The sequence below is a fragment of the Tenrec ecaudatus genome, chromosome 4, assembly GCF_050624435.1.
Source record: "Tenrec ecaudatus isolate mTenEca1 chromosome 4, mTenEca1.hap1, whole genome shotgun sequence".
Classification (NCBI taxonomy): domain Eukaryota; kingdom Metazoa; phylum Chordata; class Mammalia; order Afrosoricida; family Tenrecidae; genus Tenrec; species Tenrec ecaudatus.
Window position 1 is genome coordinate 141,036,828 of NC_134533.1, and position 27,568 is coordinate 141,064,395.

General features: G+C 50.8%; 1 protein-coding gene across 1 annotated transcript; it reads left to right on the forward strand.

The window, feature by feature from the left end:
* The first annotated feature begins 429 nt into the window (after positions 1 to 429).
* RBP2 (retinol binding protein 2) lies at positions 430 to 26,994 on the forward strand. The gene is made up of 4 exons (XM_075548837.1): positions 430 to 502; positions 14,803 to 14,981; positions 25,403 to 25,504; positions 26,944 to 26,994. Exons 1-4 carry the CDS (start codon positions 430 to 432, stop codon positions 26,992 to 26,994), a joined length of 405 nt encoding a protein of 134 aa, XP_075404952.1.
* Positions 26,995 to 27,568: the final 574 nt, after the last annotated feature.

The following is a 27,568-nucleotide window of genomic DNA, read 5'->3' on the forward strand; positions in this document are numbered from 1 at the left end:
AGGGCAGTGATTCTCGACCTTCCTAATGCCCGGACCCTTTCATACAGTTCCTCATGTGGTGGTGACCCCCCAACCATACCATTATTTTTGTTGCTACTTCATCACTGCAACTTTGCTACTGTTATGAATCGGGCAACCCCTGTGAAAGGGGTCACAACCCACAGGTTAAGAACCACTGCCCTAGGTGGTCAATGGGACACCTCAGCCAGTCGTTTCAGACTTTGTGCCCAGGTTCATGTTTCCCTGCTGAACTTGGCAAACAAAAAGCCAGTGCCTTTGGGTTGTGCTTATGATCTTTGAACTGGTTATCTTCAGAGTCATAAACCTGTTTCACTTGCCTATAAATGCCGCTCTTGCCAACACCTCTTCCTTGCATCCTGCTCCTTGGCATTCTACACTCACTGCCAGGCTAAGCCAGAAGCCGGTACCATGACGAGGGACCAGAGCGGCACCTGGGAGATGGAGAGCAACACCAACTTTGAGGGCTACATGAAGGCCCTGGGTAAGGGGAAGGGCCGGGTGGAGGCTGAAGGGGGCTGTGGGAGACCGTGGGCTGGCCTCAGCAGCACCCTGGTGGGACCACCTCACACCGGGGGCAGATCCCTGCCCTCATTTACTAACCAAATAGGTCACACAAGTTCTCTGAGGTTCAATTTTCTCATCTGTCAATTTGGAGTAATATCAAATGAGATTATGTCTGGAATATTCTTAGCACAGCACCTAGGACACACACACTAAAGAAAGGAGAGAGGGAGAGAGAAACTTAAGAACACAATGCAGCAACTTGCAAGCTCGTGGTCTCTTTCAGCACCAATTGACTCTGGTGTGATCCATGCATGACTGTGCATTGCCTTTTGTCAGTCTTGCAGCGTAGAAGGAAGTAGAAGAGGAGTGGCCAATGAATTTAAGCCTAGGAAAAATAACGTTTACAGGCTAGCGAGGCTTTTGCCATCTACAAGGATTGCTATCGGGGTTTCGTTCATACATGCAAGGGTTTATTCCAAGCAATCTGTGTTTCAACCAATCTCTGCCACCAGCAGATGGCTGTAGACAAGTTCTCTTAGCAATACACATGGTTAAGTTGCTTCCTGCGTTTTCACAAAGGGGGTCACGGCAATGGTGACTTCTGAGGGTCTCTGCTGGGCCTGCTCAGGTCAAGGCCGCGAGATCAGCTCAGAAAGCGGGTGCTTTTGTCACTCCAAAAGGTGGCCCAGTGGTAAAATGGATGATGAGTTGGGCTGCTACCCACAAGTTCAAGTCCACCCTCGGCCCATCCTCCGACCCACAGGAGAAAGAGGCAGCTTTGGGCTCTTGTAAAGATTCATAGTTTTGGAAACGCGTGGATAGTTTTACTCTGTCCTGTGGGGTCACTATGAGTTGGAATTGACTCGATGGTAGTGGGCTGTTTTGAGTTGGTTTTCTTGGGTAAAGGAATCGTCTAATGATCACAGATACTTATTTTGTAGACGTTTTAAGAAAATTGAAAAGTGCCTTAGTGAGAAAAATACCAGGGAGCTGACAGAGGAGATTTCCCCGCTCATGACTTGCTCACTCTTGTGGGGTCTCCAGGGCTGTCTGTGATGGCCTCACGCCACCCACCCTCCAGCCGTGATCTTATCTCTGAGATTTCCTTCCCCCTCCAAGCTCAGAGACCAGTGAAAGGAACATGATTTGAGTCCCCAGAGGATGCCCAAACTCCCACCTTGTCAACGTATCAGTCAAAGAGCACCGGTGACAGGGAGAGATGGAAATACCACCATCAGAAATGTACAGACCTAGACGGAGCAAACGTGGAGACACAATCGCTTGGCATTTCGAGATTTTTGTTTATGCAAAGTTTCTGTGCTTTTGTAGCACTTCGTTTTGACACCCTTGTAGATGAGACAGACCACTGTCGTCCTGGCGTCTAAAGCGACCTCCAGGCCACTGAGCTGCATGCTTCGGGAGGTGACTGCAGGGCGGGGATACGTGGGGCTGGCTGAAAACAGGCCTGTCGTCCAGGCTGCCGGCAGTGCGGGAAACCAGAAGAATTTCTGGGTAGCCACTGGGTGCCAGGCACTGGGCAAGGAGCGCTGACCACCTGCCCTTGTGTCATCGCTGCAATGGCCTCACTGCCCCTGCCTCGTAGATGGAGAAGACGCCCCCTCATCCCCCTTTCCAGCACTGAAGTTCTCCACTGTGGCAATACCTCGTTGGGGCTCCTTTTTGCACTGTGGTCAGAAGTGGGATCTGCGACCCAGTTATTTGGATACAATGGCGGGAGGTCTCTCTGAGAATAGAAATCATCTGGTTTTCTGGGAGATGGATTTCTGGACTATTTGAACAAGGAGAGCTATCACACTTCATGGTTTACAGAGTTCGGAGTTTTCTTCCCCCGCCCGAAACATATTTCCAATAGGGAATAGCTTTCTTTGTCCACCGGGCTTTCAGAATGTTACCCCTAGATATGAAGAGAACTTCAAAAAGCTCAAGGGAAAATCCTATCACCCTTTAATTCCATTTCCCATGAACTTTGGGAAGCCTCTTTGTACTTGGGAGGGGAAGGGGATGGAGTCCAAATGTTTCCACCAGATCCTACCCGCCAACCACACTGTCCTATAGTTTCTCAACACCATGGGGACCGGTGGAAATGAAGTTCTGGTTCTCTATGTGGTCAATTGGTTTAGAGTACAGCTCAGCTCTGTAATCTGAGCAATATTAGACAGACGAGGAGACCAAACCAGGGGGACCGAGACTTGCTGAACGACACTGAAGAGTTGATTTCATTGTCTTTCTGAACCTCAGTCTCCTCGTCCACCACATAGGGGGAAAGGCTCTGGACTCACTTGTTTCTCTGGAGGGTGGTGGATGCAGCTGTCGTTCCGAACCAGGGAGAGCACTTTACCAGGGTTACTGGAGGCTTTCCAAGTATTAGCAGCTTGCTGAGTAAGCCCGTCTCAAAGAAGAGACCAGACAACAACTGTGTCTTTTGCTGCTTCTTCCAAACTTCCTGTCTCCCAAGAAAGTCTGAGCCCGGTGTTGCTGTGACTAGTCACTGGGATGTTATAACCACATGGCTCCACGGTCAAAATCAGGCCCCTGCGCTGCTCTGTGGGAGACAATGAAGGCTGTGTGCTCCTGCACAGAGCTGCAGTTTCTGAAAACTGTGTCACTGTGCGTGAGAAGTGACTCAGTGGCAGTGGTTTCTTTCTGATGGTGACTTTAGAAGCCCTGGACGGTCCCAAGGAGCCCAGGTGGCATAGTGGTTATAAGTTGGGTTGCTAACCGCAAGGTCAGCAGTTTGAAACTACCAGCCAGCTCCACAGGAGAAAGATAAGGTGTCCTGCTCCTGTGAAGGGTTACGGTCTCAGGAGCGCACAGGGCGGTCCTAGCCTGTCCTACAGGGTCGTTATGAGTCAGCATCGAGTCGGTGATGGCAGAGAGCTCGGTTTTTCTTCTTGTTGTTGTTGTTATTGTTTGTTGAAGCTTCAGGCAAAGCCTCTACTATTCTTTTACATTGATTCCCCTCTGATGAACCTCTGACCTCTTTGTACCAGGGTTTCTGCAATGTCCCTGATTAAGATAAGATTATAGGGGGGGGGTTTTCATTTATTGCAGAATGTGGAGATGCCTATACCTCAGTTGACCCAACAAATAACAGCTCATGGGCTCTCGGGGCCCCAGGAACGTGCTCCACCTCCAGGCGAGACTGTGAGCCAGAATAATCGTCCTGCCATTGAGACTGGGCCCCTGACCCTCCCACCTGTCCATAGGGGCAGAGGCGGGCAGGGCCTAGCAGTGTGATTGAAGGCAGGTCTCAAGTGGCTCAGCCAGAAGTTGTGGTGGTGGGAGTAGCGGAGGGGGAAGGGGGAGAGGCTGCCTCCTCCATGTGACCAGCTAGCACAACCCAGCAGGTGGATGGATTTCTCCCACGCTCCGGCCACCAGGCTGGAGAAGTCAAGGAAGCTTGCTTTCCCTGCCCTTTTGAGTCCTGAACCCTTTGATATTAGGGAAAAACAGTGAGAAGACCGGAAAATCCCAGGATGTGCTAATACCTCTGAGTGTAACCCTATTCCCTGCTTAAGTACCGCCCCTTTCTGAGAGCCTTTCAGTGTCATCACCAGCCCCAGTCCCGGAGAGGTGGCTTTCCCTGTGGACCCACCCGTGGGCTCAGTTGGGAAGGGGCAGTTCTTGCTGAAATGCAGGTCTGGGCAGTACCAGGCCTTCCCAGAACCTAAATGACTCACGGCCCACACTGGCCGCCCTCAGCAGAGTGACACATCAAAGCAACCTTTGGGTGTGCCCCAAATTATCACAGCCAGCAAGTGTGGTAAGTATAAATCCAAAGGTCAACGATCCTTCCTCTCCTGCTTCTTAGACACCTGGTGTTTTTAACCATCGGGTCGGACACTCTCTGAGCCAGGAAACCAGCTGGTGTGCTTTACTCGGGGACATGTCCTGTGCCCTGAGGGTCTTCTTCAGTGGGATCAGGGCTAAGGGAGAGACAGGGAGGTCTTTATTTTGAAGGGGAAGTTGACGAGGGCAGGACACTGGGGGAGAGCTCGGGGCATGGGGTGAGGCTGCTGCTGCATGTTGAGGTTCAGCTTCAGTAACAAAGCTCTAGAGGTGCCCATGGAGACAGAACCAAACCCGGTTTCTGTTCTCAATAAGCTCACGAATGGGCAGAGATAGACCAGTCTGGCCACAGTCACTGGTAAATGGGATTTTAGATTCAAGTGGTGTTTACCAAAAGTCCCATGTCTTGAACCAACCATCCCCGACCAAACTTGTGGCCATGGAGACCTTGCTGACTCACAGGGCTCCCTGCAGGCTGCCAGACTTTCTCCCCTGGCGCTGCTGGCATTTCTGGGCTGCTGACCACCGGACTGCAACCCAAGGCATGACCAGTGCTCCAGCAGGGCTCCCCAAACAACATGACTGTCTCTCACACTCTGGGATTGACTGGAATTATGAATCCTCACCACGGTTACCTGTGATGACAATCCCCTTCGACAATGGGTTTTCTTTCCTACGTTCACGAGCCATAATTAGTGTCTAATTGAACTCTCTTGAGACAGAAAAGAGATTAAACAGGAGAGGGAGCAGCAGAGATGGGGAAGGGAGGACCAGACGCAGACGCTCGGAGGAGACCAGGGCCTCCTTTCAAAACTGACAGAGAAAGGCAGCCTTCCCCTAGAGCAGTGGTCTTCAACCTGTGGGTTGCGACCCTTTTGGGGGTCGACCGACCCTTTCACAGAGGTTTCCCGATTCATAAAAGTAGCAAAATGACAGGGAAATAGCACAAAAATCATTTTTATGGTTTTGGGGGGTCACCACACCATGAGGAACTGTATGAAAGGGTCACTGCAGTAGGAAGGTGGAGAACCACTGCCCTAGAACCTGCCCCCAGAATTCAGACTTCGAGCCTCCTGGCCTGTGAGAAAATGCATTTCTGTTTGTCCAAGCCATTCACTTGCGGTATGTCTGTTAGGGCAGCACGGGGTAGCTAAGGCGCTGGGCTTCCCTGGCTGATTCGTGCTCAAGGGGTCTCATTTGGTTGCAATTGACAGGGGCTGGAGCGGGAAGCCCCGCAAAGGCCTCCTCACGCACGTGTCTGGTGGGAGACACTCTTTTAGCTGGGACCTCGCTGGGCTGCCAATCAAAGCATCTGCAGGCGGTCTCTCTGTGTGACCTATGCTTCCTTGACACATCCGGCCTGGTTGTGAGAGAAGCGGTGGAAGCTGGGTGGCCCTTTATCAGACTCGGAAATGACACAGCATCCTTCCACTGGGTTCTATGGATCAAGGCTGTCACCGCTTCACACCCAAAGGGATGGGCATAGAACCCACCCTGCAAAGGGAGGAGCGTCAATGTAAGGCAGGTACGTGGAGCAGAGGTGTTGCTTCAGAACATCTGATCGCCCACAAAAGGCATGGTGCGTGACTAGCGCACGGGGTAGAAAGCGCTATATTAACAATACCAATACATGTGTGCAGAACGGTGGCAATAGGGGCCAGAGACGGCTAACTGAGTACTCCGGGTGGGGTTTTAAAGAAGCAGAGGACGTCTCTCTGTAGCAATGGGATCCAGGAGGGCCTGATGGCCTGTGGACATGCGCAAAGATCGAGGTCAGTAAGAGCATGGAGGATGGGGAGACTGCATGGACCAGTATGTCCAGAGGATGAGGAACAAGGAGGAGCAAGTCTATGGAGGCAAGAAAGCTGGACTCCGAGTGTCAGAGCAGACTTTCTCCTGCAAGGAGCAGGCTCTGAGAGGAATTGCACGTAGGAGAAGGACAGTCATCCCCGAACACTCATCGGAACAGCCACGGGGAGTCAACTAACTGTGACCGCCTGAGAACTGCAATGGCCCTGAAGGACGGGTGAGCCCTGTCTAGCAGGGTGCATGGTGGTGTGCTGAGCAGAAAACAGACTTAGTGACTGGGTGGGGTCAGCCTAGAAAATGAAACACTAACATGTAGCTTTCCATGGTGAAAATGAGGGCATACTGAAGATGTTTGCCCTAAAATTACTTGGATGACATTAAATTTTGGCCCTCTTTTAGGAAAAATTTCTTCCACAAATTGTAATTCTTTGGGAGGAAAATTAATTATTTCCTTATTTCACAAAAGAAGGTGAAAAAAATTCCATAGGATCTACTTTTAAACTTAGATGATCAAGTGTAGATTTAGAAATGCAGCAGCCTCTGCAGAGAGGCTAGGAGAAGCTAGGCAATTCTATGTAGGGGGAAGAGGGATTGGAGAGGGGACGGTGGGTGCTGACATCCCGTGTCTTGTGTGAGGAAATGTTTCCTGGATAGCTGTAGGGTTTGCAGTCCTGTCCTGCCTGTCTCAGAGGGGTGAGCATCTACACATATTACTCTCATGCCATTGTGAGCATCACGCTAGAGCTTGATATACATTGAGTTCTCACAGCATGCCAAGAAACATTCTAGGCATTGGTGATTTTGTGCTGAAAGAGGCTCCAAACCCCCTGCCCTTGTGGAGTTTCCCTGCTAGTGGGAGAGACAATCCACAAATATATTGAGATTGGTGAAGTAGTGGTTATGTGTTGGGCTGCAATCCTCATGGTCAGCAGCTCGAAACCGCCAGCAGGTCCTCAGGAGAAAGAGTGGGCTTTCTACTCCCTTACACAAACACAGTCTCACAAACCCACAAGGAGTTGCTATGAGTCAGCAACGACTCGATGGCAGCGAGCTAGATTTGGATGTCAGGCAGTGGTCGATTCTTTAGAGACGGTGAGAAGAATAGAATGATGGGGTGGTGGTCAGGAAGGTGGTCTGAGGAGATGCCATTTGAGCTGAGACTTGAATGCTGGAAAGTGTCTACCTGGGCACAGGAGGCAGCAAGTGCAGAGATTGTGAGTGTGTTTGAGAAACAGAAGAAGGATGTTGTGTTTTGAGTGAGGTAAGCGGAAAGGGATGAGGGTGGAAATACAAACCAAGCTCAGACCAGGCCTTATGATGGGCAGACTTAATGTATCTTACATATGTTCTTTACAGATCACTAAGGTGAGGGGGTGAAGACTGAGTCATAGGAGATCAAGGAAGCAGGAAGGCCCATTAGAGACCACTGCACCATCGAGGCTGAGTGGTACCCACTGAGCTGAAGAAGAGATGCTGCATAGGCCTATGAGATAGAGCCAACCGAGCTTGCAGCTTAATTAAAGACAAAGCAAGAGGAAAAGGAAGGGTCAAAGGTGATTCCCAGATTTCAGCTTAACTATTGGGAAGATGACGGTCGCAAGGCCTGGTATAGAGAGGGCATGGGAATGAGTTGTGGACAGGGGTAGATACTGGAGAGGGAAGAGGTGAACAAGGAAATGCACTTTGCATATTTTGGGTTCAGGTGCTCATTACATATTCATGACATGCCATTTCCAAGTGAAGGATTCAAATCGTCATGTGGCTTTACAATCTGGAGTCGTCGGGGGTGACACAGAAGAAACCTTTTCCATTTATGGGGTGAGAAATCCGAAGCCAAGAGAAACAGAGGGGCTTGTTTTGGATCATTTGAATCTGGGGAATGATGAAATTCACACACGAGCTTGGTCTATCTGCTTCCAACACCCCTGTTCTTCCCACAGCACTGTTCTTGGAGCGGGCATTTAGCAGAGGGGTAGGGAAGAAGGAACTTTGTTCTGAGAAAGGTTTTTCAGGAAGGAAGCAGGTAGGACCCTCAGAAAGGAAGGAAGGACAGATGGAAAATGGGAAGGAGGGAGAGGCAGGGAAGAGTGTGGAGTTGCCTGGTAACCAAGGAGGAACTGCATTCCCAACATCTAGAGTCCTGCTGTCAGCACAGCAGAGAAGTGCTGCTCTCACTGCCAGCCTGGACAGAAGGCGTGGTGCTGTGAGGACTTCTGACGGGGAAGGTGCTGCGGGGGGTGGGGGGTGGTGGGGGGGGGTGGGGGTGGGGCGAAGTCGGCCAGGGATCAAGATGGGAGGTCTCCCCTTGCTTGTGCTAACAGCACCTCCATGCTGACCCCCTGGGGAAGCCACAGACCATGAGATGAGGAGGCTCCCTGGATCTCCAGCCTACCTTGAGGTCCTAGGGAAAATGGTCAGCTCATTGGCTACGTTCATTAGGAGTGAGAGGAGGAGGCGGGTGGGGCCTGTTCACTTCTGCTCTCACTGTGCTAACTGGAGGGAGATAGGGGGCGGAAACCAGGACATGATTATCCTTCCTCTCTGCTTCTCACAATGGCCCGAGAGCACTGAGGGTTGGAAAATTAAGGAGTCTGGGTTCAAAGTCCATCGGAGGCACAGTTTGATGGGTCTCAGCTTTCTCATAATGAATCCATGTGCATCTCTGCTCCTTAATTTACAGAGTGCCTGCCCTTTTAGCCTGCAACTTCAGCTTTTTAAATTTTTTCCCCCACAAGCACCTTACAAAGCGTTTTAATGTTGAGTAGCATATTTCAGCTTTATGGCTCGCACTGTTCAAAGTGCAGTCATGAAAAGGATGTGTCAATAAAGTCGCTTTGGCGGTGTTCTTCTTCGGTTTGGTTTTGTTTCCTCTCCCTGCAGCAGCTTCAAAGCATATATCTTATTCGGAAGTGGTTTGCCTTTGGACCCTTTTATCCACGATAGAAATTCATTTTTTACATGGCTATAAATCAGCCTGAGAGATCCCTTTAATCCAGAAAAGCAGCTAAAGCATACTCGATAACCCTGGAGTTAAAATATCTTATCAGGAAAATAATTTTCTCTGCAGAGTACAAAGAGGAGATCTTTTTGTAATCTATACGTGTGTGTGTGTGTGTGTGTGCATTCTATAGCACTTACACTCTTCCTTTTGATTAGAAATATCACCGATCCAGCAACAGCACTTGGCTCCCCTCCCTGGGGTGGAGCAGAGGTAACATGATTAACTGCCCTGTGCAAACGCTAAAGGGTGGCCAAGAGGCCAGGCCATTTTTCAATATGGAGGAGAGGTGAAGCTTGACTCTATTTGCATAGAGCCTCTAATAAGATTCTCCCCAGCACCGTTCAGAAAGATTGACTAGGGCTGGCGTTTCCAGGACAAACCAGTTCTCTCAGCAATAACGCATTGTAAACTGTGATCTGCCTTCCTAAGCGGCCAGGGACAAGCAGCAATTTGTAGTGTGGAGCCTTTGTTGTGAGCGACAGACAGAATGTATGTGTAGAGAAATCTTCAGGAGCCCTGCCCTAGCTGAATGACTGAATCTACTGCCAAACTCTGAGCCTTGATTTCCCTCTCTGTGGAATATGTCTCTTCTAATATCTCTGTCATTTCCAATTCTTCCTGAGTACTTTGCCTACAGCCTTCCCTTGGCTTCAGGGAGTTCATAGATGCCCTGTGATGTTCTTGAGGGCTGTGTGAGTTCCATGGCAGAATTTTTTCTGCCGATGCAGGGCAGCAGTTTGAAGCCACCAGCTGCTTCTCAGGAGGAAAACGGGGCTTTCTACTCCTGTAAAGAATTACTGTCTTGGGAACTCAATAGGCAGGAGGGGTTCTATTTTTTGTTTTGCTTTTGTCTCTGTTTTTATGCCTGAGACTCAGGTTGGATTTCCAGGCCATGCACCGCAGGTGCAGCCACCGCCCATGTGTTGGCAGAGCCTTGTATGTTCCGCCACTGCTGAACAAGTTTCCGCAGAGTGTCCACACTAAGATTGACTAGAAGGGACGATCTGCTGACCTGCTTCTGCAAACCAGGCAATGGACGGATGGGTCACAGTGGCCCGATCCTCTACTGAGCACGGGGACAGCACAGGCCCTGGCAGTGTTTCCGTCCACTGTGCAGGTGGTCACCGAGGGTTAGGGGCCCACTGACAGCAATTAACAAAAACAACATGATTTTCTTATCTCTTCCCGAAATCAATTGTGTTGCTAGCAGGGAGCGGACCACACCGCATGTCACTGTCTGAGGGGCGACACCAAAATGACTGTCTACAGAATTGTATACAGTGCTTCAGCAGGCGGTGAATTTTCACAAAGAAAAATCTCCCTGAAGTTAGTTATAGCAACAAGAACATTTTTCAGAAGGCCCAACTTGCATGCACCAACGTGCCTGCAAGACTACACAATTCGGTGCTAATTTTCCAACCTTCTGAAGCGCCCAAAGCTGTCATTGTTCCCCCGTTACAGTGATGCTGAATGGCGTGGTTCTGTCTGCCACACGACAGGCGCACACTGCTGTCTTCCCGGCTGCCAGCGTTTGCCTGGGCAATGACTTTGCCCCATTCCCTGGGGCTTAGGCCGCAGCATTGTGGCTATTAGTGCTCGGGGACCTCTAGCAATAACTTCCGTGGGAATGAAGCAGTCTTCAAAGGGAAGGACAAGGAGGACCCCAGCAAGGCTCAGTGATGAAGAACATTGTAAGTGCGGACACGCTCATCCACTAGAGGAAGGTTTTACACAGCAGGCTTGTTGCTAGCAGTCATACCGTCTAAGAAATAGTATATGGAACCAATTATAACTAGACCGAGTACCATATCATTAAAATTGGTAAGAAGCATCAGTAAGGATTCTGGATGGTGAGTGAGACCACCGCCTTGGCTGGAACTCCAGCCTAGGGTTCAGTGCAGGGGGCGGGGGTGTTGCTACCCACCAGTCACACTATGGAATGACGAAGCTGGTGAACGCAGAGAAGGTTCTGCTGGGCTGGGTAAAGTTCCCTGGTGACCCGCTGGGGCCTCGATCGTTAGGAAGTCACCAGCTAGTGTAAATGCTCCTCCTTCTCCCAGACTCCTGGGACCCCACCGAGTGGCAGGTGGCTAGAGAGGGGCATAAATATAAACTGAATGTATCACCTGGGCTGAACATTCAACTCAAACACCTGGGGCCAGCCAAGAGGCAGCCATCAAAGTGCATTGAATACCCACAGACCATTGTCACGGACCCTTCCCTGTTATTAGCGCTGCGAAGTGTTAACCCTCCGCCCTCTGCATCTACTACCGAAAATAGGCTCAAAAACAAAAAGTGACTTTTCTGAAAGTCCCTAGCTGGGAAATTCAGAGCTAGGACTTATTCTCAGATCTTCCCTTGCCCTCATTCTTGGATTTCAGTGATTCTATACTTTAGTGCATCATCACCTGGAAACCTTGTAAAATCAAGCAGGGCCCCACCGCCGGAGCTTCTATGCCTGCAGGTGTGGAGAGAGCAGGTTCTATGCCTGCTGGGCGTGGAGCGCCAGGAGGACGGCCGGGGAAGACACATATTGGGAGCAGCAGAGAAAATGAGCGTTATTCCAAGGAACAGCCTGTGAGGCAGGGAGGAGGGCGGGGAGGAGGATGGTGATGGAGATGATGAGGAGGAAAATGGCAGCTGAGGAGCGTGGGCATGTCTCCAGCACAAAGGGCAATGGGGGCAACATTGATTTCCCTGTCCCGGGCCTGCGGGCTGGGCGGCTTGAGTGTGCTCATGCGTGATTCCTTCAGGTCCGGAGGTGAAGCTGAATGAGCTGTCAAAGAATAGAAAGGGTTGGCGTGTGACTGCACCAGCCCTGACTTGGGATAGAGCCCCAGGTCTAGAAAACAATTGCTGCTGGGTGGAGGCAGTTGACAGGCGCCAACATTAACTGTCCCAAACAGGGCAAACTCACACAATGGGATCCTCACGTCTCTGGAAATAGTCGGAAGCGGCCAACACCTCAGGAAGGCACCGGATGCGCGCAGACTGGGGTGGTCTGACGCTCTGAAGAGAACTGGTGGATTGTAGGGCTGACCCCAGGCCAGACCGTCCAGGCTTCAAATTCCATCTCCGCCCTTTCCTCACTATGCAATTCCAGGGGGATGGCGCAGCTCCTGCGAGCTTGTCTCCTGGGTGGTAGAGTGCAGATGATACCCTTTCTACACCATCGGTTGTTGGGACACATGAGAGAGCACTTCCCAAGGGAGTTTCCACAATGGGGCACCATTCCTGGCAGGTTCCAAGGAGTATCTTCATTGTTGCCCCAAATCTTTCTGAGAGTTGCTCAGATTCACTGGGCTTAAAACTTAGCTGACTCCCTTCCCCACCAAGGTTCTCACCTTGGTCACAAGCTCACGGTCACTGCTGTATCCTCCCAGCTGATCCACCCCTTTTCTAACCTTGGATGACTGCTGGGTCTGCTCAGGTCGAGCTGTCACTTAGCACCCCCAGGCCGCCCTTCCATCACCTCTGCAGTGTAGTGGCTTTCCATTTCTCCAGGGGTGAGGGGGTGGGGGGGTGTAAAAGGAGACAATGTCAAGGAGTCCAGGAAGAAAAAGAATGCTTGGAAACTGATTGTGGCAGCAATTGCACAATTCTGCTTGAGGTGACTGAACTATGGAATGATATGATAATGTATTAGCTCCCAATTAATAACCAATGTAAAAACAACAGCAACAAAAACCAGACTTTGCACCATTTAGGGTCCAAAAGGCCAGGCAGGCCCTCCGTCAGGTGGACACGATGCTGTTGTAGGTACCCAGCCGCGACCAGATGGCTGGCTGAACGTGACGGTCAAGTGGCCAGCTCAGGCCTCCCTGGTTCTTTTGGGAGAAGGAAAGCGATGTGACCCTAGAGAAACTGACAAGGAACAGAGCCAGGGAGAAGGTGGGAGAGGAGGTGAGGCAACAGAGGCAACATGGGCAGCCAGGCATGTTGTCCACATTGCCAGGGAGACCTGTGGATGGCTGCCCGTCTGCCTCCTGGCCCCAACAGTACAGCGCCCCAGCAGAGAGCCCATTGAGAAGCTGAGTCACCTGCCACGGTGATGGGCCTGCATCCTAAGAGAAACAGCACTTGATGACTCTGAACCACTGTCACTCTTGAGAGCATTATTATCCCTTGGTCTATAATAGAACCAGTCTCAGAGTTTAAAAGCAACTGGCCTTGCCAAATGGATTTTTGAAAGACAATTTCAAGATTCAGCCTGGCATTCAAAGACAGCTGGGGAATTCACGGGCGTAAAGGTGGGCAAATCTGATCTAAAGCTTGATGATGCTCCCAGTCAGGGTGGAAACTTGGCAGTTTCAGAATTAATGAGTTGCTAGATCTCCCCAGGACCTCAGGTTTGGGGGACATTTTACACATAATCAGAGGTTAGCAAGTCGCGGGCTCCGCACTTCGCTGCTGGCCACACTTGGGAAATGGTGCGCCCCCCTGAAAGGGTGCACTTGCTGCCACTTACTAATTGTCCCTGAAAAACAAGGTGATTTGCTTTTAAAAAATCCAAGCAGAAAAAGCCCAACCCCGATGTAAGCAGAACAAACTTGGTGGTGCTGGTCACTGCTGAATGTGGGAGAGAGTGAGGGGGCCATTGCACCCTGCTCCCCACTTTTGAACTTTCTCGTGATCGCCCCAAACAATGACCAGTCTTTTCTGTAATAGCAACACAATAAAGCCCTAAGCAGCTGTTTGCCATGGCCCTAAAACGCGTGTAAAACTGTACTGGAGGTAGCACAGGTCTGCGCAGCAAGCCCCCCTCTGCTCGGGACATGAGAGCCAGCGATTGTCCTTTCCTGCTGCGATCACTAGCAGGCTTTGTCCTCACCCATGAGCTAGACCGGCAGTTTCCAGACCAAGTCACCTTTCCTGTTAATTCGTGGATGTTTTTGGTTGAGTGAAGTCATAGTAGGAATTATAATATGTTAAATAGATAGCATGGAGCCCCTGTGATTGCAGTGTGTGTGTGTGTGTGTGTGTGTGTGTGTGTGTGTGTGTGAGAGAGAGAGAGAGAGAATATCTGTGAGCATTTGTGTATCTGCATGTGTATGTTTGTATCTGTCTGTGTGTGTTTTGGTCTGGGTGTATGTATGTGTGTGTGTGTCTGTGTGTCTACGTGTATCTGTGTATCTGCATGCATGTCTGTGCGTAGCTGTGTGCAAGTGTCCACGTGTGTGAGTTTGATGTCTGTTGGAGGGCTAGAGTATATATCTGTGTGCGTGCGGGCTTGTGTGTCTGTGCATCTGTATGTGTATCTCTTCAGGGGTTTGAACATGTGTCTTTGCGTAAGTTTAAGTGAAATTGTGTGAATGTTTGTATGTGTGTGTGTGTGTGTGTCTGAAGGTGTGTGGAATGTTTGAGTCTGTGTGTAAAGGTGTGTGTCTGTGAGTGCCTGTGTGTGCTATGTGAAGGTGCAGCTCAGGGGTAAACCCTGCCCACAACCTTCTCATCCCCCCCAAACTCCTGCAGAGGCTCCTGGAGACACCTAGCTTCCAGACACTGGGCATGGCGCTCAACTCGGCCATGTGTAAGACCACCACAGAAATGCTCTCTGCCTGTGATCTGGGTCCGGGTCCTGAATGGCTGCCCTTGTTACTGAAATGAATGAGTCTATCTGAGCACATCATAACCTCCACAACTCCCTCTGTCCACAGACATTGATTTTGCCACCCGCAAGATCGCAATACATCTGACTCAAACAAAGATCATCGAGCAAAACGGGGACAGCTTTAAGACAAAAACCAACAGCACGTTCCGTAACTACGACGTGGACTTCACCGTCGGAGTGGAGTTTGACGAGCACACAAAGGGCCTGGACAACCGGCACGTGAAGGTACTGATCTGGCTGGCATCCCCCTGCCCCCTCCCATACTCTCTTTGCGCAGGGCAGGCCATTTGGCTTCACAATAAAAAGTAGGGTATGGAAAGGGGGACCAGAATGGACTTACCGATGTTTAATAGCAAGCGCTTAGCAAAAGTTTAATAAGAAGAAACCAACTGGCTCCTGAACTAAATTCACAAGCAAAGGTGAGATGGAAGGATCTGTAGCTTTGAAGGATCCAGGGCTAAGCAAACGGTACCCATTGCCGTCAAGTCCATTCTGACCCATGGTGACCCTACACGACAGGTGGCACGACCGCCTGGGTCTCTGAGGCTCCCGTCGTATGGAAGCAGACTGCCCCATCTTTCTCCCCGAACAGCTGGTGGGTCTAAACAGCTGGCGTTTGGGCTAACAGCCAAGAGTCTAACCACTTCCCCAGCAGGACACCTTGGGATCAAGAGCAGTTGTTAGATGCCTAGAGTTGGTTCTGATGCATAGTGACTGGTCCAGAGCCATCTCACCATTGTGATGTTGGAGCCCATTGGTGCAGCCATTGTGTCTAATCCATTTTGTCAGGGGTCTTCCTTTTTATTGCTGCCCCTCTACTTTGCCAAGAATGATGTTCTATTTCAGGGACTCATCTCTCCTAAAAATATGTCCAAAGTAGATGAGATAAAGTCTCACTATCCTTGCCACTAAGGAGCATTCTAGATGTACTTCTTCCAAGACAGGTTTGTTGGTTCTTTGGCAGTCCATGGTACTTTTAATAGTCTTTGGTCTTCCTTAGTCAATGTCCAACTTTCACATGCATATGAGGCAATTGAGCATATCATGGCTTGGGTCAGGTATGCCTTACTGTATTGTCGAACGATTCATTGCATTGCCTAAATCTGCTGCACAAGACCTCTTTAAAGCATTGAAGAACCAGGATGTCACTTTGAGCATGAAGGATCTAGGGAAAGGAGCCCAAATTCACTTGCTGACTTAGGCCGAGCAGACAAAATGAAGAGGATAGACAACAGTAAAGAGAATGCTGGTGATGGCGGTGAAGTGGATAGGGTAGCTTCACTTAAAGTGGCAGTACTTCTCAGAGCCAACCAAGTATTTATAAAGGAGGAATAAGGGCCTCTAGATACCTAGTATTTAAGTAGCTGCCAAGTTCATTGACTGTTTAGGCCACATAGGCACCCCAGCATAAATGAAATGTGGGTTTATTGAGTATTATAACTTGGAGCCCTGGTGGCACTGCGGGTGAGTGCTGGGCTGTTAACTGCAAGGTGGACTGCTTCCATGCAGATTGACCATCTTGGAAAACCGAAGCAGAGTTGCCATGAGTCGAATGGACTCGATGGTAGGGGTGAGTTATTAGTAGCCTGGAGAGGTGCCTGGGTGACGCAAGAAGTTTGCAGTCAGCTGCTAACCCAAGGGTGATGATTTGGACCCACCCGGCCACTTCATGAATAAACAGGACACCCAAGAGGACCCTATAGAGCAGTTCTACTCGGTCACCCATGAGGTTACCACCTCGCAGGGGCCAGCTCCACTGCAGCCTTCCTTAGGGATCCTCCATCACATCAGCCAGGAACCTTGGCAGATGTTCCAGTTTTCTTGCTGTTCATCGTGGTTGCCATTGATCCCACCCCCCATTGCCCATGGATTTATATGAAGGCACTCCCAGCACCTACTGGCCCTCGGACAAACTCAGCCGCCAGGGCCTGCAGAGGGAAGTGTGGAAATCCATGCTAACAAGGAAACAGGAGCAGATTTGCCTACTCAAGAGTCTGCCCCTCCCCATCCCCACAAGCCCACTCTTCTCACCTGCAGAAACCTCACCCTGTGCTTCAAGATCTCCCGAAGTCGGAGGTCTCAACCCTCTCCCCAAACTAGGGATGAGGGTGCTAGCTGCATCCTGGGGTGGGGGAGGGGGAAGCCGTCTTCCTTCTCTGGTGATAATTGCTGTTCGGCTAAGAGAGCTTCCTTCTCCATCAAACTGTCTCCACACCTTGATCATCGCAGCCACCGCACCAGGGCTGAGTCGCACTGAGCAGTCCCTGCTCAAGAAAAGTGAGCGACTGTGAGGCACATTGGAACCTCTTTCATCAGAGCATCTTGGAGCGAGAACATAAGCTTCCCTGCCCCATCCACTTGTCGACTCCCTCCCGAAGGGATGATGGATGGACGGGCTTTTCTGAACTGTGCCGCTGAAAGGCCAATCCATCAGATGCCAGCCGTGATAGGAAAATTTGTCTCCGAATTTTTGCATCACTCTGCTGTCCTAACTGAGTTAGTTCGGAGTGATTCATTTTCTCTCGCCCTTCAAACTGGGGTGTGCATGCTCTTGAAAAGCAGTCTGCCTTATTCTGTGATCATCTTTCGTGGTGGAGAACTCACTTTTCCTAACATACATCATGGCCTTCCAAACCTTTCTTCCCCTTAAGGGATTCTGTCTGCAAACACCTACCCCTCCCCTACCTCTCGGTGCGCCTTCCCCTGGGGTCTAGGCTGCTCTGCAGGATGTGCGGCTAATTCTGCAAGAGGGAGAATCTCCTTGTCGAGATCTTATCTCAGCTTTGCCTGCAGCTAAAAGCCAAGGTCAGTACACACACACACACACACACACACACACACACACACTCACACATTCATGCACACACGCACACACACACATGAACATGAACGCACGCATGCTCACACACAGCACCAACAGGGGCTGAAGGATACCGTGGACAGAAACGGCCCAGCTCCCACACAGTGCTGGCTCCCAGGAGAATCACAGCACAGAGCAGGCGCTCTCACTGGCCCCTGTCACCTAACTAGACCCTATCAGCCGGGAGAAGATGCCACCAGACTGGATGTCTGTCATCCTGTTTCATTTCTGTTGTCCCCTGGAGGGTGCATGCCCATAGATGCATGTATATTTTCTAGGGATTTCTGTATCTAGGGGTCTTCACACTCTGGTTCTCCAGGGCTCTCCTTCTTGGCCCTGGGACACCCTGGGTCACCTCTCTGTTGATGGTGTAGTCAGGTGCCATCATTGGTTCTCACTCAAAGTGCCCCTGTCCTGTGTACAACAGACCAAATGCCACCCAGGCCTGTGCTGTCCTCACCAGTGTTCTGACATGTCAGTCCCTGGTAGCAGCCAGCCTGTCACTCCATCTTGCCAAGGACCTTCCTCTTTTTCACTGCCCAGCATACTGCTTTACCGAGCATAATGCCCTTATCTACAGGCCACTCTCTCCTGATCACATGTCTCAAGTACATGAGATGAAGTCTCGCCCTCCTTGCGTCTAAGGAGTATCTGACGATACATCCTCCCAGACAGATTTGTCTTCTCTTTAGGGAGTCCAGGTGCTGCCAAGCTTCTTTCACCGTCATCCAAACGCATCAATTCCTCTTTCGTTTCCTCATTTGCCGTCCATCTTTCACGGGCATATGAGGTAACTGAAACTGCCATAGCCTGGGCTAGATGCACCTTAGTCATCAAAGACACATCTCTCCTTGTCAACACTTTTGAGAGGTTTGGTGGAGCCGAGTCACCGGTGTCACGTGTCATGTGATCTCTTGACTGCTGCTTCCAAGAGCATTGGTTGTGGATCCCAGCAAGATGAAATCTTTGACAGCTTCCATCTTTTCTCCATTTATCGAGACGTGACCTACTGACCCAGTTGTGAAGATTTGGGTTTCCTCTACACCAAGTTGCAATCCTTGATCTTCACCAGCAAGTGCTTCACCTCCTCCTCCTTTGAATCCCTCTAGAAACCCCATCGAGCTAGCTTGTAGGAGGTGTGTGTGTTTGGGGTAGAGCAGGGCTTGGCGGCGTTGCAGCAGAGAGTTCGAACAGGGGCCAGTAGCACCCAGGTCAGCTCTTCTAGAGGGCCAAGGAATCCCTTCTGCCTTCCTGCACACCACATGCAATCCTAACATCCGCCCTGACTCATTCTGAAGAAAGTGCAAAGCCTCCTGCAGGGCATGCAAACCCAAACCCACTCCTGTAGCTTCCATCCTGATCATGTCGACCCCTGAGGGTGAGCGTGGAGCTGCTCCACTAGGTGCTCAGGGCATGCGAGCCACACCCAGTACCGCATACAGAGAAGTGGTTGACATCCGTTCAGCAGAACAGTACCTGGCACCAGAAAGACAGGAAGGAAACATGGATCCCTGCTACAACGTGGAAGAAGCTGGACAACCCGATGCTGAGTAGAAGTCAGACCCAGAAAGGCCACCTATGGTCTGATCCCATTGATGTGAATGGTTCAGAGGGAGCAAATCCATCCACATAGAGAATGGACTGGAGATTTCCTGGGACTGGGGGAGGGGGAAGGCTAAGTACAGGCTCTTCTTTCTGCGGTGATGAAAATGTCCTAGAATGAGTTGGTAGTGATGGTCATCAAGCCTCATTAACAGAGGGAAAACCACTGAATTGTATACTTTAAGAAGGCAAACTTTATGACATCTGAATCATATCTCAATTTCAAAAATAAAGCTGATCCTTAAACATCCTGGTTTTGAACTGAGCAGGTCTACTTATATGTAGCTGGTAGTTGATCTTCTTTTTTCAAACTCGGAGTGACCTTACTGACCTCTGTGTGGGCAGGTCGTCTGTCCAGTACATTGTGTTTCACCATCAAAAGTGACCTCCTGTGGCTCTTGAAGAGTTGTCATCGTTCAGTGCAAAGCCAGAACCTTGAATCGCCATCAGACCCGTAGGAAGTGCCACTCGTGATGCCGGAAGAACTCCCAGGAAGCAGAGAAAAGTCATGACATGACAAGAAAAATCCGAGTCACTCGATACCTACATAGAGTGAGGTCTGCAGCTGCAGTTGCCTGACATTTCAAGATCAATAAACATAGCATAAGGACCATTAGGAGGACAATAAATAAACGGATAGATAGACAAGGAAAGCAAATGAAAAAAAAACTAATCTGTCATGGTAACTAGGTCAGTAGGCATAAACACCTTACATTTTAATTTTTTGTAAATTACCTTTTTAATATCCTATTGAAAATGGTATCTTTTCAGTGGGTACAGTTATATATATTTTATAAATATATCCTCTAAAAAAGTCACTGCCACAGAGGCAATTCTGACCCATTGAGACCCTATAGAACAGGGTAGAACTGCCTCTGTGGGTTTCTGAGACTTTAACTCTTCACAGGAGTAAAAAGACTCATCTTTCTCCTATGGAGTGGCTGATGGTTTCAAACTGCTGACCTTGCAGTTAGCAGTCCAACGTGTAACCATATACAAAGTACGTATTAATCAGCTGTCTATGTTACCGGAAAGGCCAATAACAGATTAGGAATAATTGGGTTTTTGCAGAGTCAAAAGTCATGCATGGATTTTCAACAGGCAGCCCCAGCCCCGCCCTGTCTGAGGCTCAGCTGTATGTAATTGGAAAGGGGCAGGCACAAACAGATGCAGAGGTCTGGCAGAGAGCCCCAAAAGGCCGAGTGAAGGCCAGAAGAAAGGTGGAAGCCAGAACAGGCACTAGGCGCCCAGGGAGCCTGCTGGAGGTGCAGCGCCCATGGATGGCTGGGCATGGCACCGAGGAGGCCTGCTCATAGCAGCCTCCAAGGAGCCCTAGTGGTGCAGCAGTTAAGCATGCCTGGGAGTTAACCCAAACTGTGCTGCTTCAGACTCCCCAGCTGCTCCCGGGAGAAACAGGCAGCAGTCTGCTTCCGTAAAGATTGCAGCCTCGGGAGCCCTGGCGGGCAGCTCTGCTTGACCCTGTCAGGCTGCTCTGACGTGGTGGCAACTGTAATCGTCTTCCAAATGCTCTCCACTTACAGGACTCTTATTTTTCCTTTTACAAAAAGAACCACAGTCTCACTTGGGAATGATTCCAAATGTGCACGATGTTGCAAGCCCCTAACAGAGAACCCCACACACCCGTCACTCTAGATGATGTGTCGCTAACATTCATTCTATCCTGGCACATGCTCCCTGCAACACACATGCGTGTGCTTCTCTCGTGAACACGCTGGTCCTTTACTTCCCGATCATGTAAAGTGTATTTCTGAAGAATTAGGATGGTCTCTCCTGGCATCAAGGCATAGTTATAAATTTTGCATCAAAAATTGTTGTTAGGTATCATTGAGTTGGTTCCAACCAATCATCCCCCTTGTACCACCGAACGAAACGCTGCCCGGCCCTGCGCCATGCTCACAATCGTTCCTGTGCCTGAGCCCATGGGTGTCGACACGGTGCCAGTGCACCCCATTGAGGCCCTTCCTCTTCTGCACTGCCCCATCCACTTTTCCAAACACGACGTCCTTCTCCAGGGGCTTGTCTCTCCTGACAACGTGTCCAAAGACGTCAGACGAAGTCTTGCCATTGTTGCTCTAAGGAGCACTCTGGCTCTATGTCTACCGAGAGAGAGCTGTTTGTCCTTTAAGCAGTCCACTGTCCTTCCAATACAATAGCTGTAGCTATTTGGGACACTGTGAGGGAGGGAAAGTCTTCCTGGTGCCCTGAAAGTCACAGTGTGGACATGGTGCCCATTCTTTCTTGGAACACGCTCCCTCTTTGTCCTCCAACTCAGGAGCCTCGGCTTTCCACTCTTGTATCCATGTCCCAACCTTGGGACTTCTTAAGGCAACTGAGCAGCTTTAAATCGTCCCCCAATACAGAGATGAAGGACGTCCGTGGAAATTAGAATGAAAGATGCAAATCTAGCTCTTTTACCCACTCGCTTCCCTCTGCCTCTCGCTGTCGATTTTATGGCGGAGTAAGGCTTGACGAAGAGCCCTGGTGGAAGAGTGGCCTACATTATTGGGCTGCGAACTGCAAGGTCAGCAGTTTGAAACCACCAGCCACTCCACAGGAGGAAGGGGAGGCTTTCTACTCCCATAAAAACTACAGTCTCTGCAACCCACAGAGGCCGCTCTACTCCATCCTGCAGGACCATGATGAGTCCGACTTGACTCGGTGGCAGTGAGTTTGATTTGGAAGGCCAGATCACGGGAGGTATGGACATGATTTACTGAAAATCACTTTACCCTGGGGTTGGAATACTTTAAATCATGCTACCCCATATGAATTGTTAAATATGAGGGTATGCCCCTGCATACTACATATCCCTACCACAAAAGCTACTAAGACCCTACGCCACATCAGGCTGGGTCAGGAGCTCCAGGGAAAGTGCTGACTCATCACCCCTTTCTTCCTCCAGACTTGGTGGGCAGACAGTCAGGTGGAGGAAGAATTATCACATAGTGTCCGCGTGGATGGACTTCATGCACAACATGGAAACCAAGGCTAGGAGTCGGGCTGTACTTCCAACAGCGATCATCCTGGAAGAAGCCACGGGCTCGTTTACTTCCTTCTGTGGATCTGTCTTACGAGTTTGCTTCCAAAAAGGCTCCCACCCAGCGATGCTCAGTGGCGTCTCGTGTGTGCTGGGCCCGGTGCTGAGGCTGGGGGAGCAGAGTGGACAGCTGACCTCTCTCTTCTGTCACGGAGCTTGTAGCTTGTCAGGAGCCTGGGGCACGTGACCCCCACGTGTAGGGCAGTGCCGGAGTGGAGGGGCAGAAGACACAGTGCTGGCCTTGCAGGTCTGCTCTCCTCTATTGGGGGAGGGGGGTGGACTCAGAGTCCAAGGTCAATGGTGGGCAGAGGCAGGGAGCTCCAGATGATGTCTTCCTCCCAGAAGAGCAAGCCAAGTATTGAACTGAGCTTCCTCGAGGCATTGAAAGAGAGGAGGGTGCGGATGACCCTACAGCAGCAGACTTCTTCGTCTTTTCTTCCTGGAGAAGGCATGTAGAATTTTTAAAATGGATTTTGTCAATAGTCATATGTGCAGCCACACCTGTCCGAGGTCAGTTTGCCATCACGCGGCGGTCGCATATGGCGATGAAGCCGGCAGCAACACCACCAGTATTTCAGATGCAAGCAGCCTTCAACTTACAGCATGTTCAAATTATGATCCACCCTACTCTGCCGTCAGTTGTCCTCCCGTCCGTCTCCTCCTGAGGAGTCTGTACGGCTGCAGTGCTGCCGCGGGCCACTTGCTGATGTGCCTCGCCACGCGCATGCTCACCTTTCAGATTTATAAAGGTACGGATCATCCAAAACGGCAACGATGGAAACTAAAACGCTAACAAAAATGAAGAAGTATACAGTGATGCCAGACCGACTGACGGCAGAGTTGACGGGCCGGTCACCGCCGGACGCTGTCCAAAGGGCGCTGGCAGTGAGCCCCCACGCAGCCCCCGCGTGCCACTGCCCGGGAGGACGCTGCGGGAGCGAGCGGGCAGGGGCTGGTCCTGTTCTAGCGGACTGGATGGCAACCGACAGCGACACACGGGGTTCAAACCATTCAAAGCAGGGGAACGCGTGGCTCCTTCCCTTCGGCCTCACAGTGGAGGGTCTCGCTTACCTCCTGGCAGAGAGCATGTGCATGCGAGTGCCCACCTGCTGCCCGGAGGAGCGGGCCCAGGGCTCCGTGCCTGGGACCATACTCGGCTCAGTGAAGGGAGAGCTGCGCTTTCAACGGCTGTCACGCCGCGTTTACCAGCCACTCCCTCAGCAGGTTCCAGTCCCTCTGCCGTAACCAACAACGCCACAGCACCTCGGGGAGTAAAAGGAGGGAGAGTAAACGTGTACATAAAACAGATCGTATTGTCAAGGTCAAACATTATTTTAGAAATAGGAAGACTTAACCATCTGTAGAAGCAGACTCGTACCAAAGACGCAGAAGACCTGAAAGCACGAAGACAGTGGGGATAAAAATACACACAGAGAGACGAGTGTCACAAATGGGTTTGCAAGGCCATCGAATGTAAGTGTGCGGTCTGGGGGGAATCTCGCACAGAGACGCAGACTGTGGCCTGCATAGGCTAGCGAGAAAACCACCTAGCACCAGGGTCGGGCGTCGGGGGCGGGGATGGCTCACAGAGGAAACCCTCCCCTGGAGGAGAGCTACCTTTCCTTTCAAGAGCTGCATGTTGGTGGTGGTCGCTGCTGTGGAGCGGCTCCGACCCTGGGCAGCCCTGCGCGCACCGCGGAAGGAAGCCTTGACCGCTCCGCCCCTCCTCCCAGTGTCGCTGGGCGGAGCCCGTGGTTACAGCCCTCCGCCCGCCTTCCTCCTCCGAGGGCTCGTCTTCTGCACCGTGTCAGACAAACGTTCTCTGCTGCCCATCAGCCTCTCAGTGTCGGTCCCGTGGGCCTGCCGCCTAGCTCTCTCTCCATTTGTCAGTTCTGTATGCTGGAGCTCCACTGAAACCTGGTCCCATGGGTGGCCCTGCTGGCACTGAAAATTCAGGTGACATCGTGTCCCGCATTAACAGCAGCACTAAAGCCACCGAAGTGTGGTGAGCTGATGGACCAGCGGTGGACGAACCAGTCTAATTTGGGACTCAACTCCGTTCAGAGTAGAGCTGTCCCTGTGGGTTTCTGAGGCTGTAAATCTTTAGGGGAGTGGAAAGCCGCCTCCCCCTCCTCCTCCCTGGACCTGCTGGGGAGCAGGGTTTCTGAGATCGCACACCTTGACAGGAGAAGACAGCCTCATCTCGGTTGCAAAGTTGTTGGTGAGCTCTAAGCAAGGACTTCCAGTTAGATGCCCACCAGTCCCCACACCAGCACCAGGCCTTCATCGGCATTTCTCTCCTTACAAGTGGCACCGGGTCACTTTTTTATGCGTAAAAGTCATCTGTCATGCTTTTGTTTTAATTTTCTTCTCAATAACTGGTGGCTCGTGTCCTTTGTGGGTCTTTCCATTATGTCCAGGATGTCCCCTATTGATTTACAGCAGCTCTTTGGAGCCGGTCTGGGAGCTTGGGAGGCACGTTGGTTTCTCATTGGGCTGCTAACCACAAGGTCAGCAGTTTGAACTCGCCAGTTGCTCCAAAGGAGAAAGATGAGGCTTTCTCTTGTCATAACGATGTACAGTTTGGGGATCTGCTGTGGACGTTCACCCAATCCCTGCAGGGCTGTTGTGGGTAAGAACTGGCTGGATGGCAGTGAGTCTGGTTTCTTGGTTTGGGTGCCTATAAGCCAGAATTGGCCCAATGGGTTTGCTTTTTATACAGATGTAAAGAAATCAAAATTTTGTTTGATGTGTGTCAGAATTTTCTCAGTCTGTACTTAATCTATTGACTTTGAGATAACAGCTTCCTTCCAGAAATTGTACATCACCATGTAGTCAAATACGTGTTGAAATGTGATCTGTCTCATATGGTAAAATGAAAGAGAGGAATTCCTTAGAACAGAGTGGAATTAGGGATTCCTCATATGCGGGCCAACAAGCCGCAGTACACAGGCACGGCTGGAATGGAGGCTGATGCAGAAATAAGCTCACCGCGCGGCCGGGCTGAGCTCTGCCCCATGAGCCCGCAGGGGCCCTGGCGTGGCTGCAGGAATTGTGGCCGCAGGTTTGGTTTATTCAGTGCTGAAAGCCCATGCATCTGATTGCTCTGTGAATCTGTTTCTACAGACCCTGGTGACCTGGGATGGCGATGCCCTCGTGTGTGTGCAGAAGGGGGAGAAGGAGAACCGCGGCTGGAGGCAGTGGGTTGAGGGGGACAAACTGCACCTGGTAAGTCACCAACACCCTGCTCCTGCCCACTGTGCTCAAACAAACTACGGCACTCACCAGTCAGGCGCGTTGACAAGAAAAAGCGGCCCTGGTCTCCACCGCTGAGCTCCAGCCAAACGCAGGTGGTCATATCGCCAGAAAGCCATTCCCGTCTGGCTCAGAGGACTCTGGGAAGAAATCTCTGTGGCTGTTTCTGTGAACGGCTGCAATTAGAAAGAAAGATCAAATGCTGAGTTAGGAAGCCAAGATCTGAGAAGAAAGGCGGTAATCTGTTAAAGACTAGCTGGGGAGAGATATGAACCCAGAGCTCAGATGCTTTCAGAGGAGGGAGCAAACCCGCCCTTCTCACCTATTGAGAGGAGCATGGCGAGGGGGCAGCTGGGTGTAGGAACTGTCTCTCTGTGGACCACGGGCAGAGACTTCCCATCACAGCCTCCTCCCCACCCCCACCCCCACCCCTTCCCAGTATTGTAGGTTGGTTTGGTAGGAGAGCTCAGCAGTTGGAACAATTGCTAGTATCCTTCAATCACATACCCCTGGCTGGATACCTCTTATTTTCCCTTCTCCAGTCTTCAGGGTAAATCCTGAGCCCAGCGTTTAAATAGTGAAGACCATCCATCATGTGTGCACACCGTTTCCTAGGCCTTGAACGGCTGGCTGTTTCCCACCTTCCTTGACCCTTGGAGTCAGCCACTGATGTCAGGCTGCGGGTCACTGCAGTGCCCCTCAGAGGTAGCCTGGCGGCGCCTGCAGTCTCTTTTCGGAGGCAATGTCAACTGGTGATAAATGCAAAATACTCCCTGTGCTTTTCCACGGACTGTTTTCCTTGCCTCCCCTGGTTGGGATGCTGGATTTGTGCATTGCAGTACAAACCCCAGCCGTTCCCGTGGCTGAAACAATGGCTTCGTTCATTGTCCATTGCAATGATCATGGGAGTCATCCCACGCCCATGTTTTCCCTCCTCCATCAGGGTCACTGAGGTACAGAGGGGCAGTAGTCCCCGGTGCTGAGTAAGACTCAGCAGTAAGCCCTTCTGCAGCTAACCGCCTGCCTTTGGGGGAGAGTCACCAATAACCCCTGCAGGCCAGCTCAGCAGGCCACACCTTCCCAGGCCTTGGGCTCCCAAATGCTTCTTCCCCAAGAACCCCCTTTCCTCCTGACTTCTTTAGGCCATGTTGCTTTAATCACGGAGATGGGTGAAATGCCACCCAAGAGGGCCATTTCTTTGCAATGTTCATGTTTACAGTTGTTCAAGCTCAATTTAAGTGTCAAAATCGAATTACTGCTACCTGCGGGGCATGACAGCTGTGCTCAGAATCACGCAGTGTCCTCCAGCCCAGCTACCCCCACCAGCCCGCTCAGAGAAACCATGAGGGAGGGTGGCCTGCAGAAGGCAGGCCAAGCTCCTTACGCCCTCGTCTCCCTCCTCCACCTTGCAGGAGCTGACCTGCGGGGACCAGGTATGCCACCAAGTGTTCAAGAAGAAATGAGGTCCCACCGGACGCTGACCGGGCACATGCTCCTGGTCCCACTCCGAGTTTTCTACCTGTCTCAGGAAGGTCATGGGGACACTCCATCATGGTGGTTGTACCTGGCAGGGTTTTTTTACATCAATGTGTGGGTCATAAGAAGGATTATGTGATAAAATGAAATGAAAAAACAAATATGGGGCTCATCCTTTGATGTCTTTTTTAATCATTTTATTGGGGCTCGTACAACTCTTATCACAATCCACACATCCATCCATTGTGTCAAGCACATTTGTACATTCGTTGCCATCGTCACTCTCAAAACATTTTCTTTCTACTTGAGCCCTTGGTATCGGTTCCTCATTTTTTCCCACCTCCCTCATGAACCCTTGATAATTTATTTAAAAAAAATTCATGTCTTACACTGACCGATATCTCCTTTACCCACTTTTCTGTTTTCCATCCCCCTGGGAGAGGGTTATAGGTGAATCACTGGGATCAGTTCCCCCTTTCTCCCCCCACCTTCCCATTCCCCCCGGTATGGTTACTCTCATTATTGGTCCTGAGGGGCTTATCTGTCCTGGATTCCCTGAGT

Coding starts and splice junctions, on each gene's coding strand:
- RBP2 (XM_075548837.1), top strand. CDS start 430: ATGACGAGGGACCAGAGCGGCACCTGGGAGATGGAGAGCAACACCAAC. Junction 14,982..25,402: donor TGGACAACCGGCACGTGAAG/GTACTGATCTGG, acceptor CTGTTTCTACAG/ACCCTGGTGACCTGGGATGG. Junction 25,505..26,943: donor AGGGGGACAAACTGCACCTG/GTAAGTCACCAA, acceptor TCCACCTTGCAG/GAGCTGACCTGCGGGGACCA.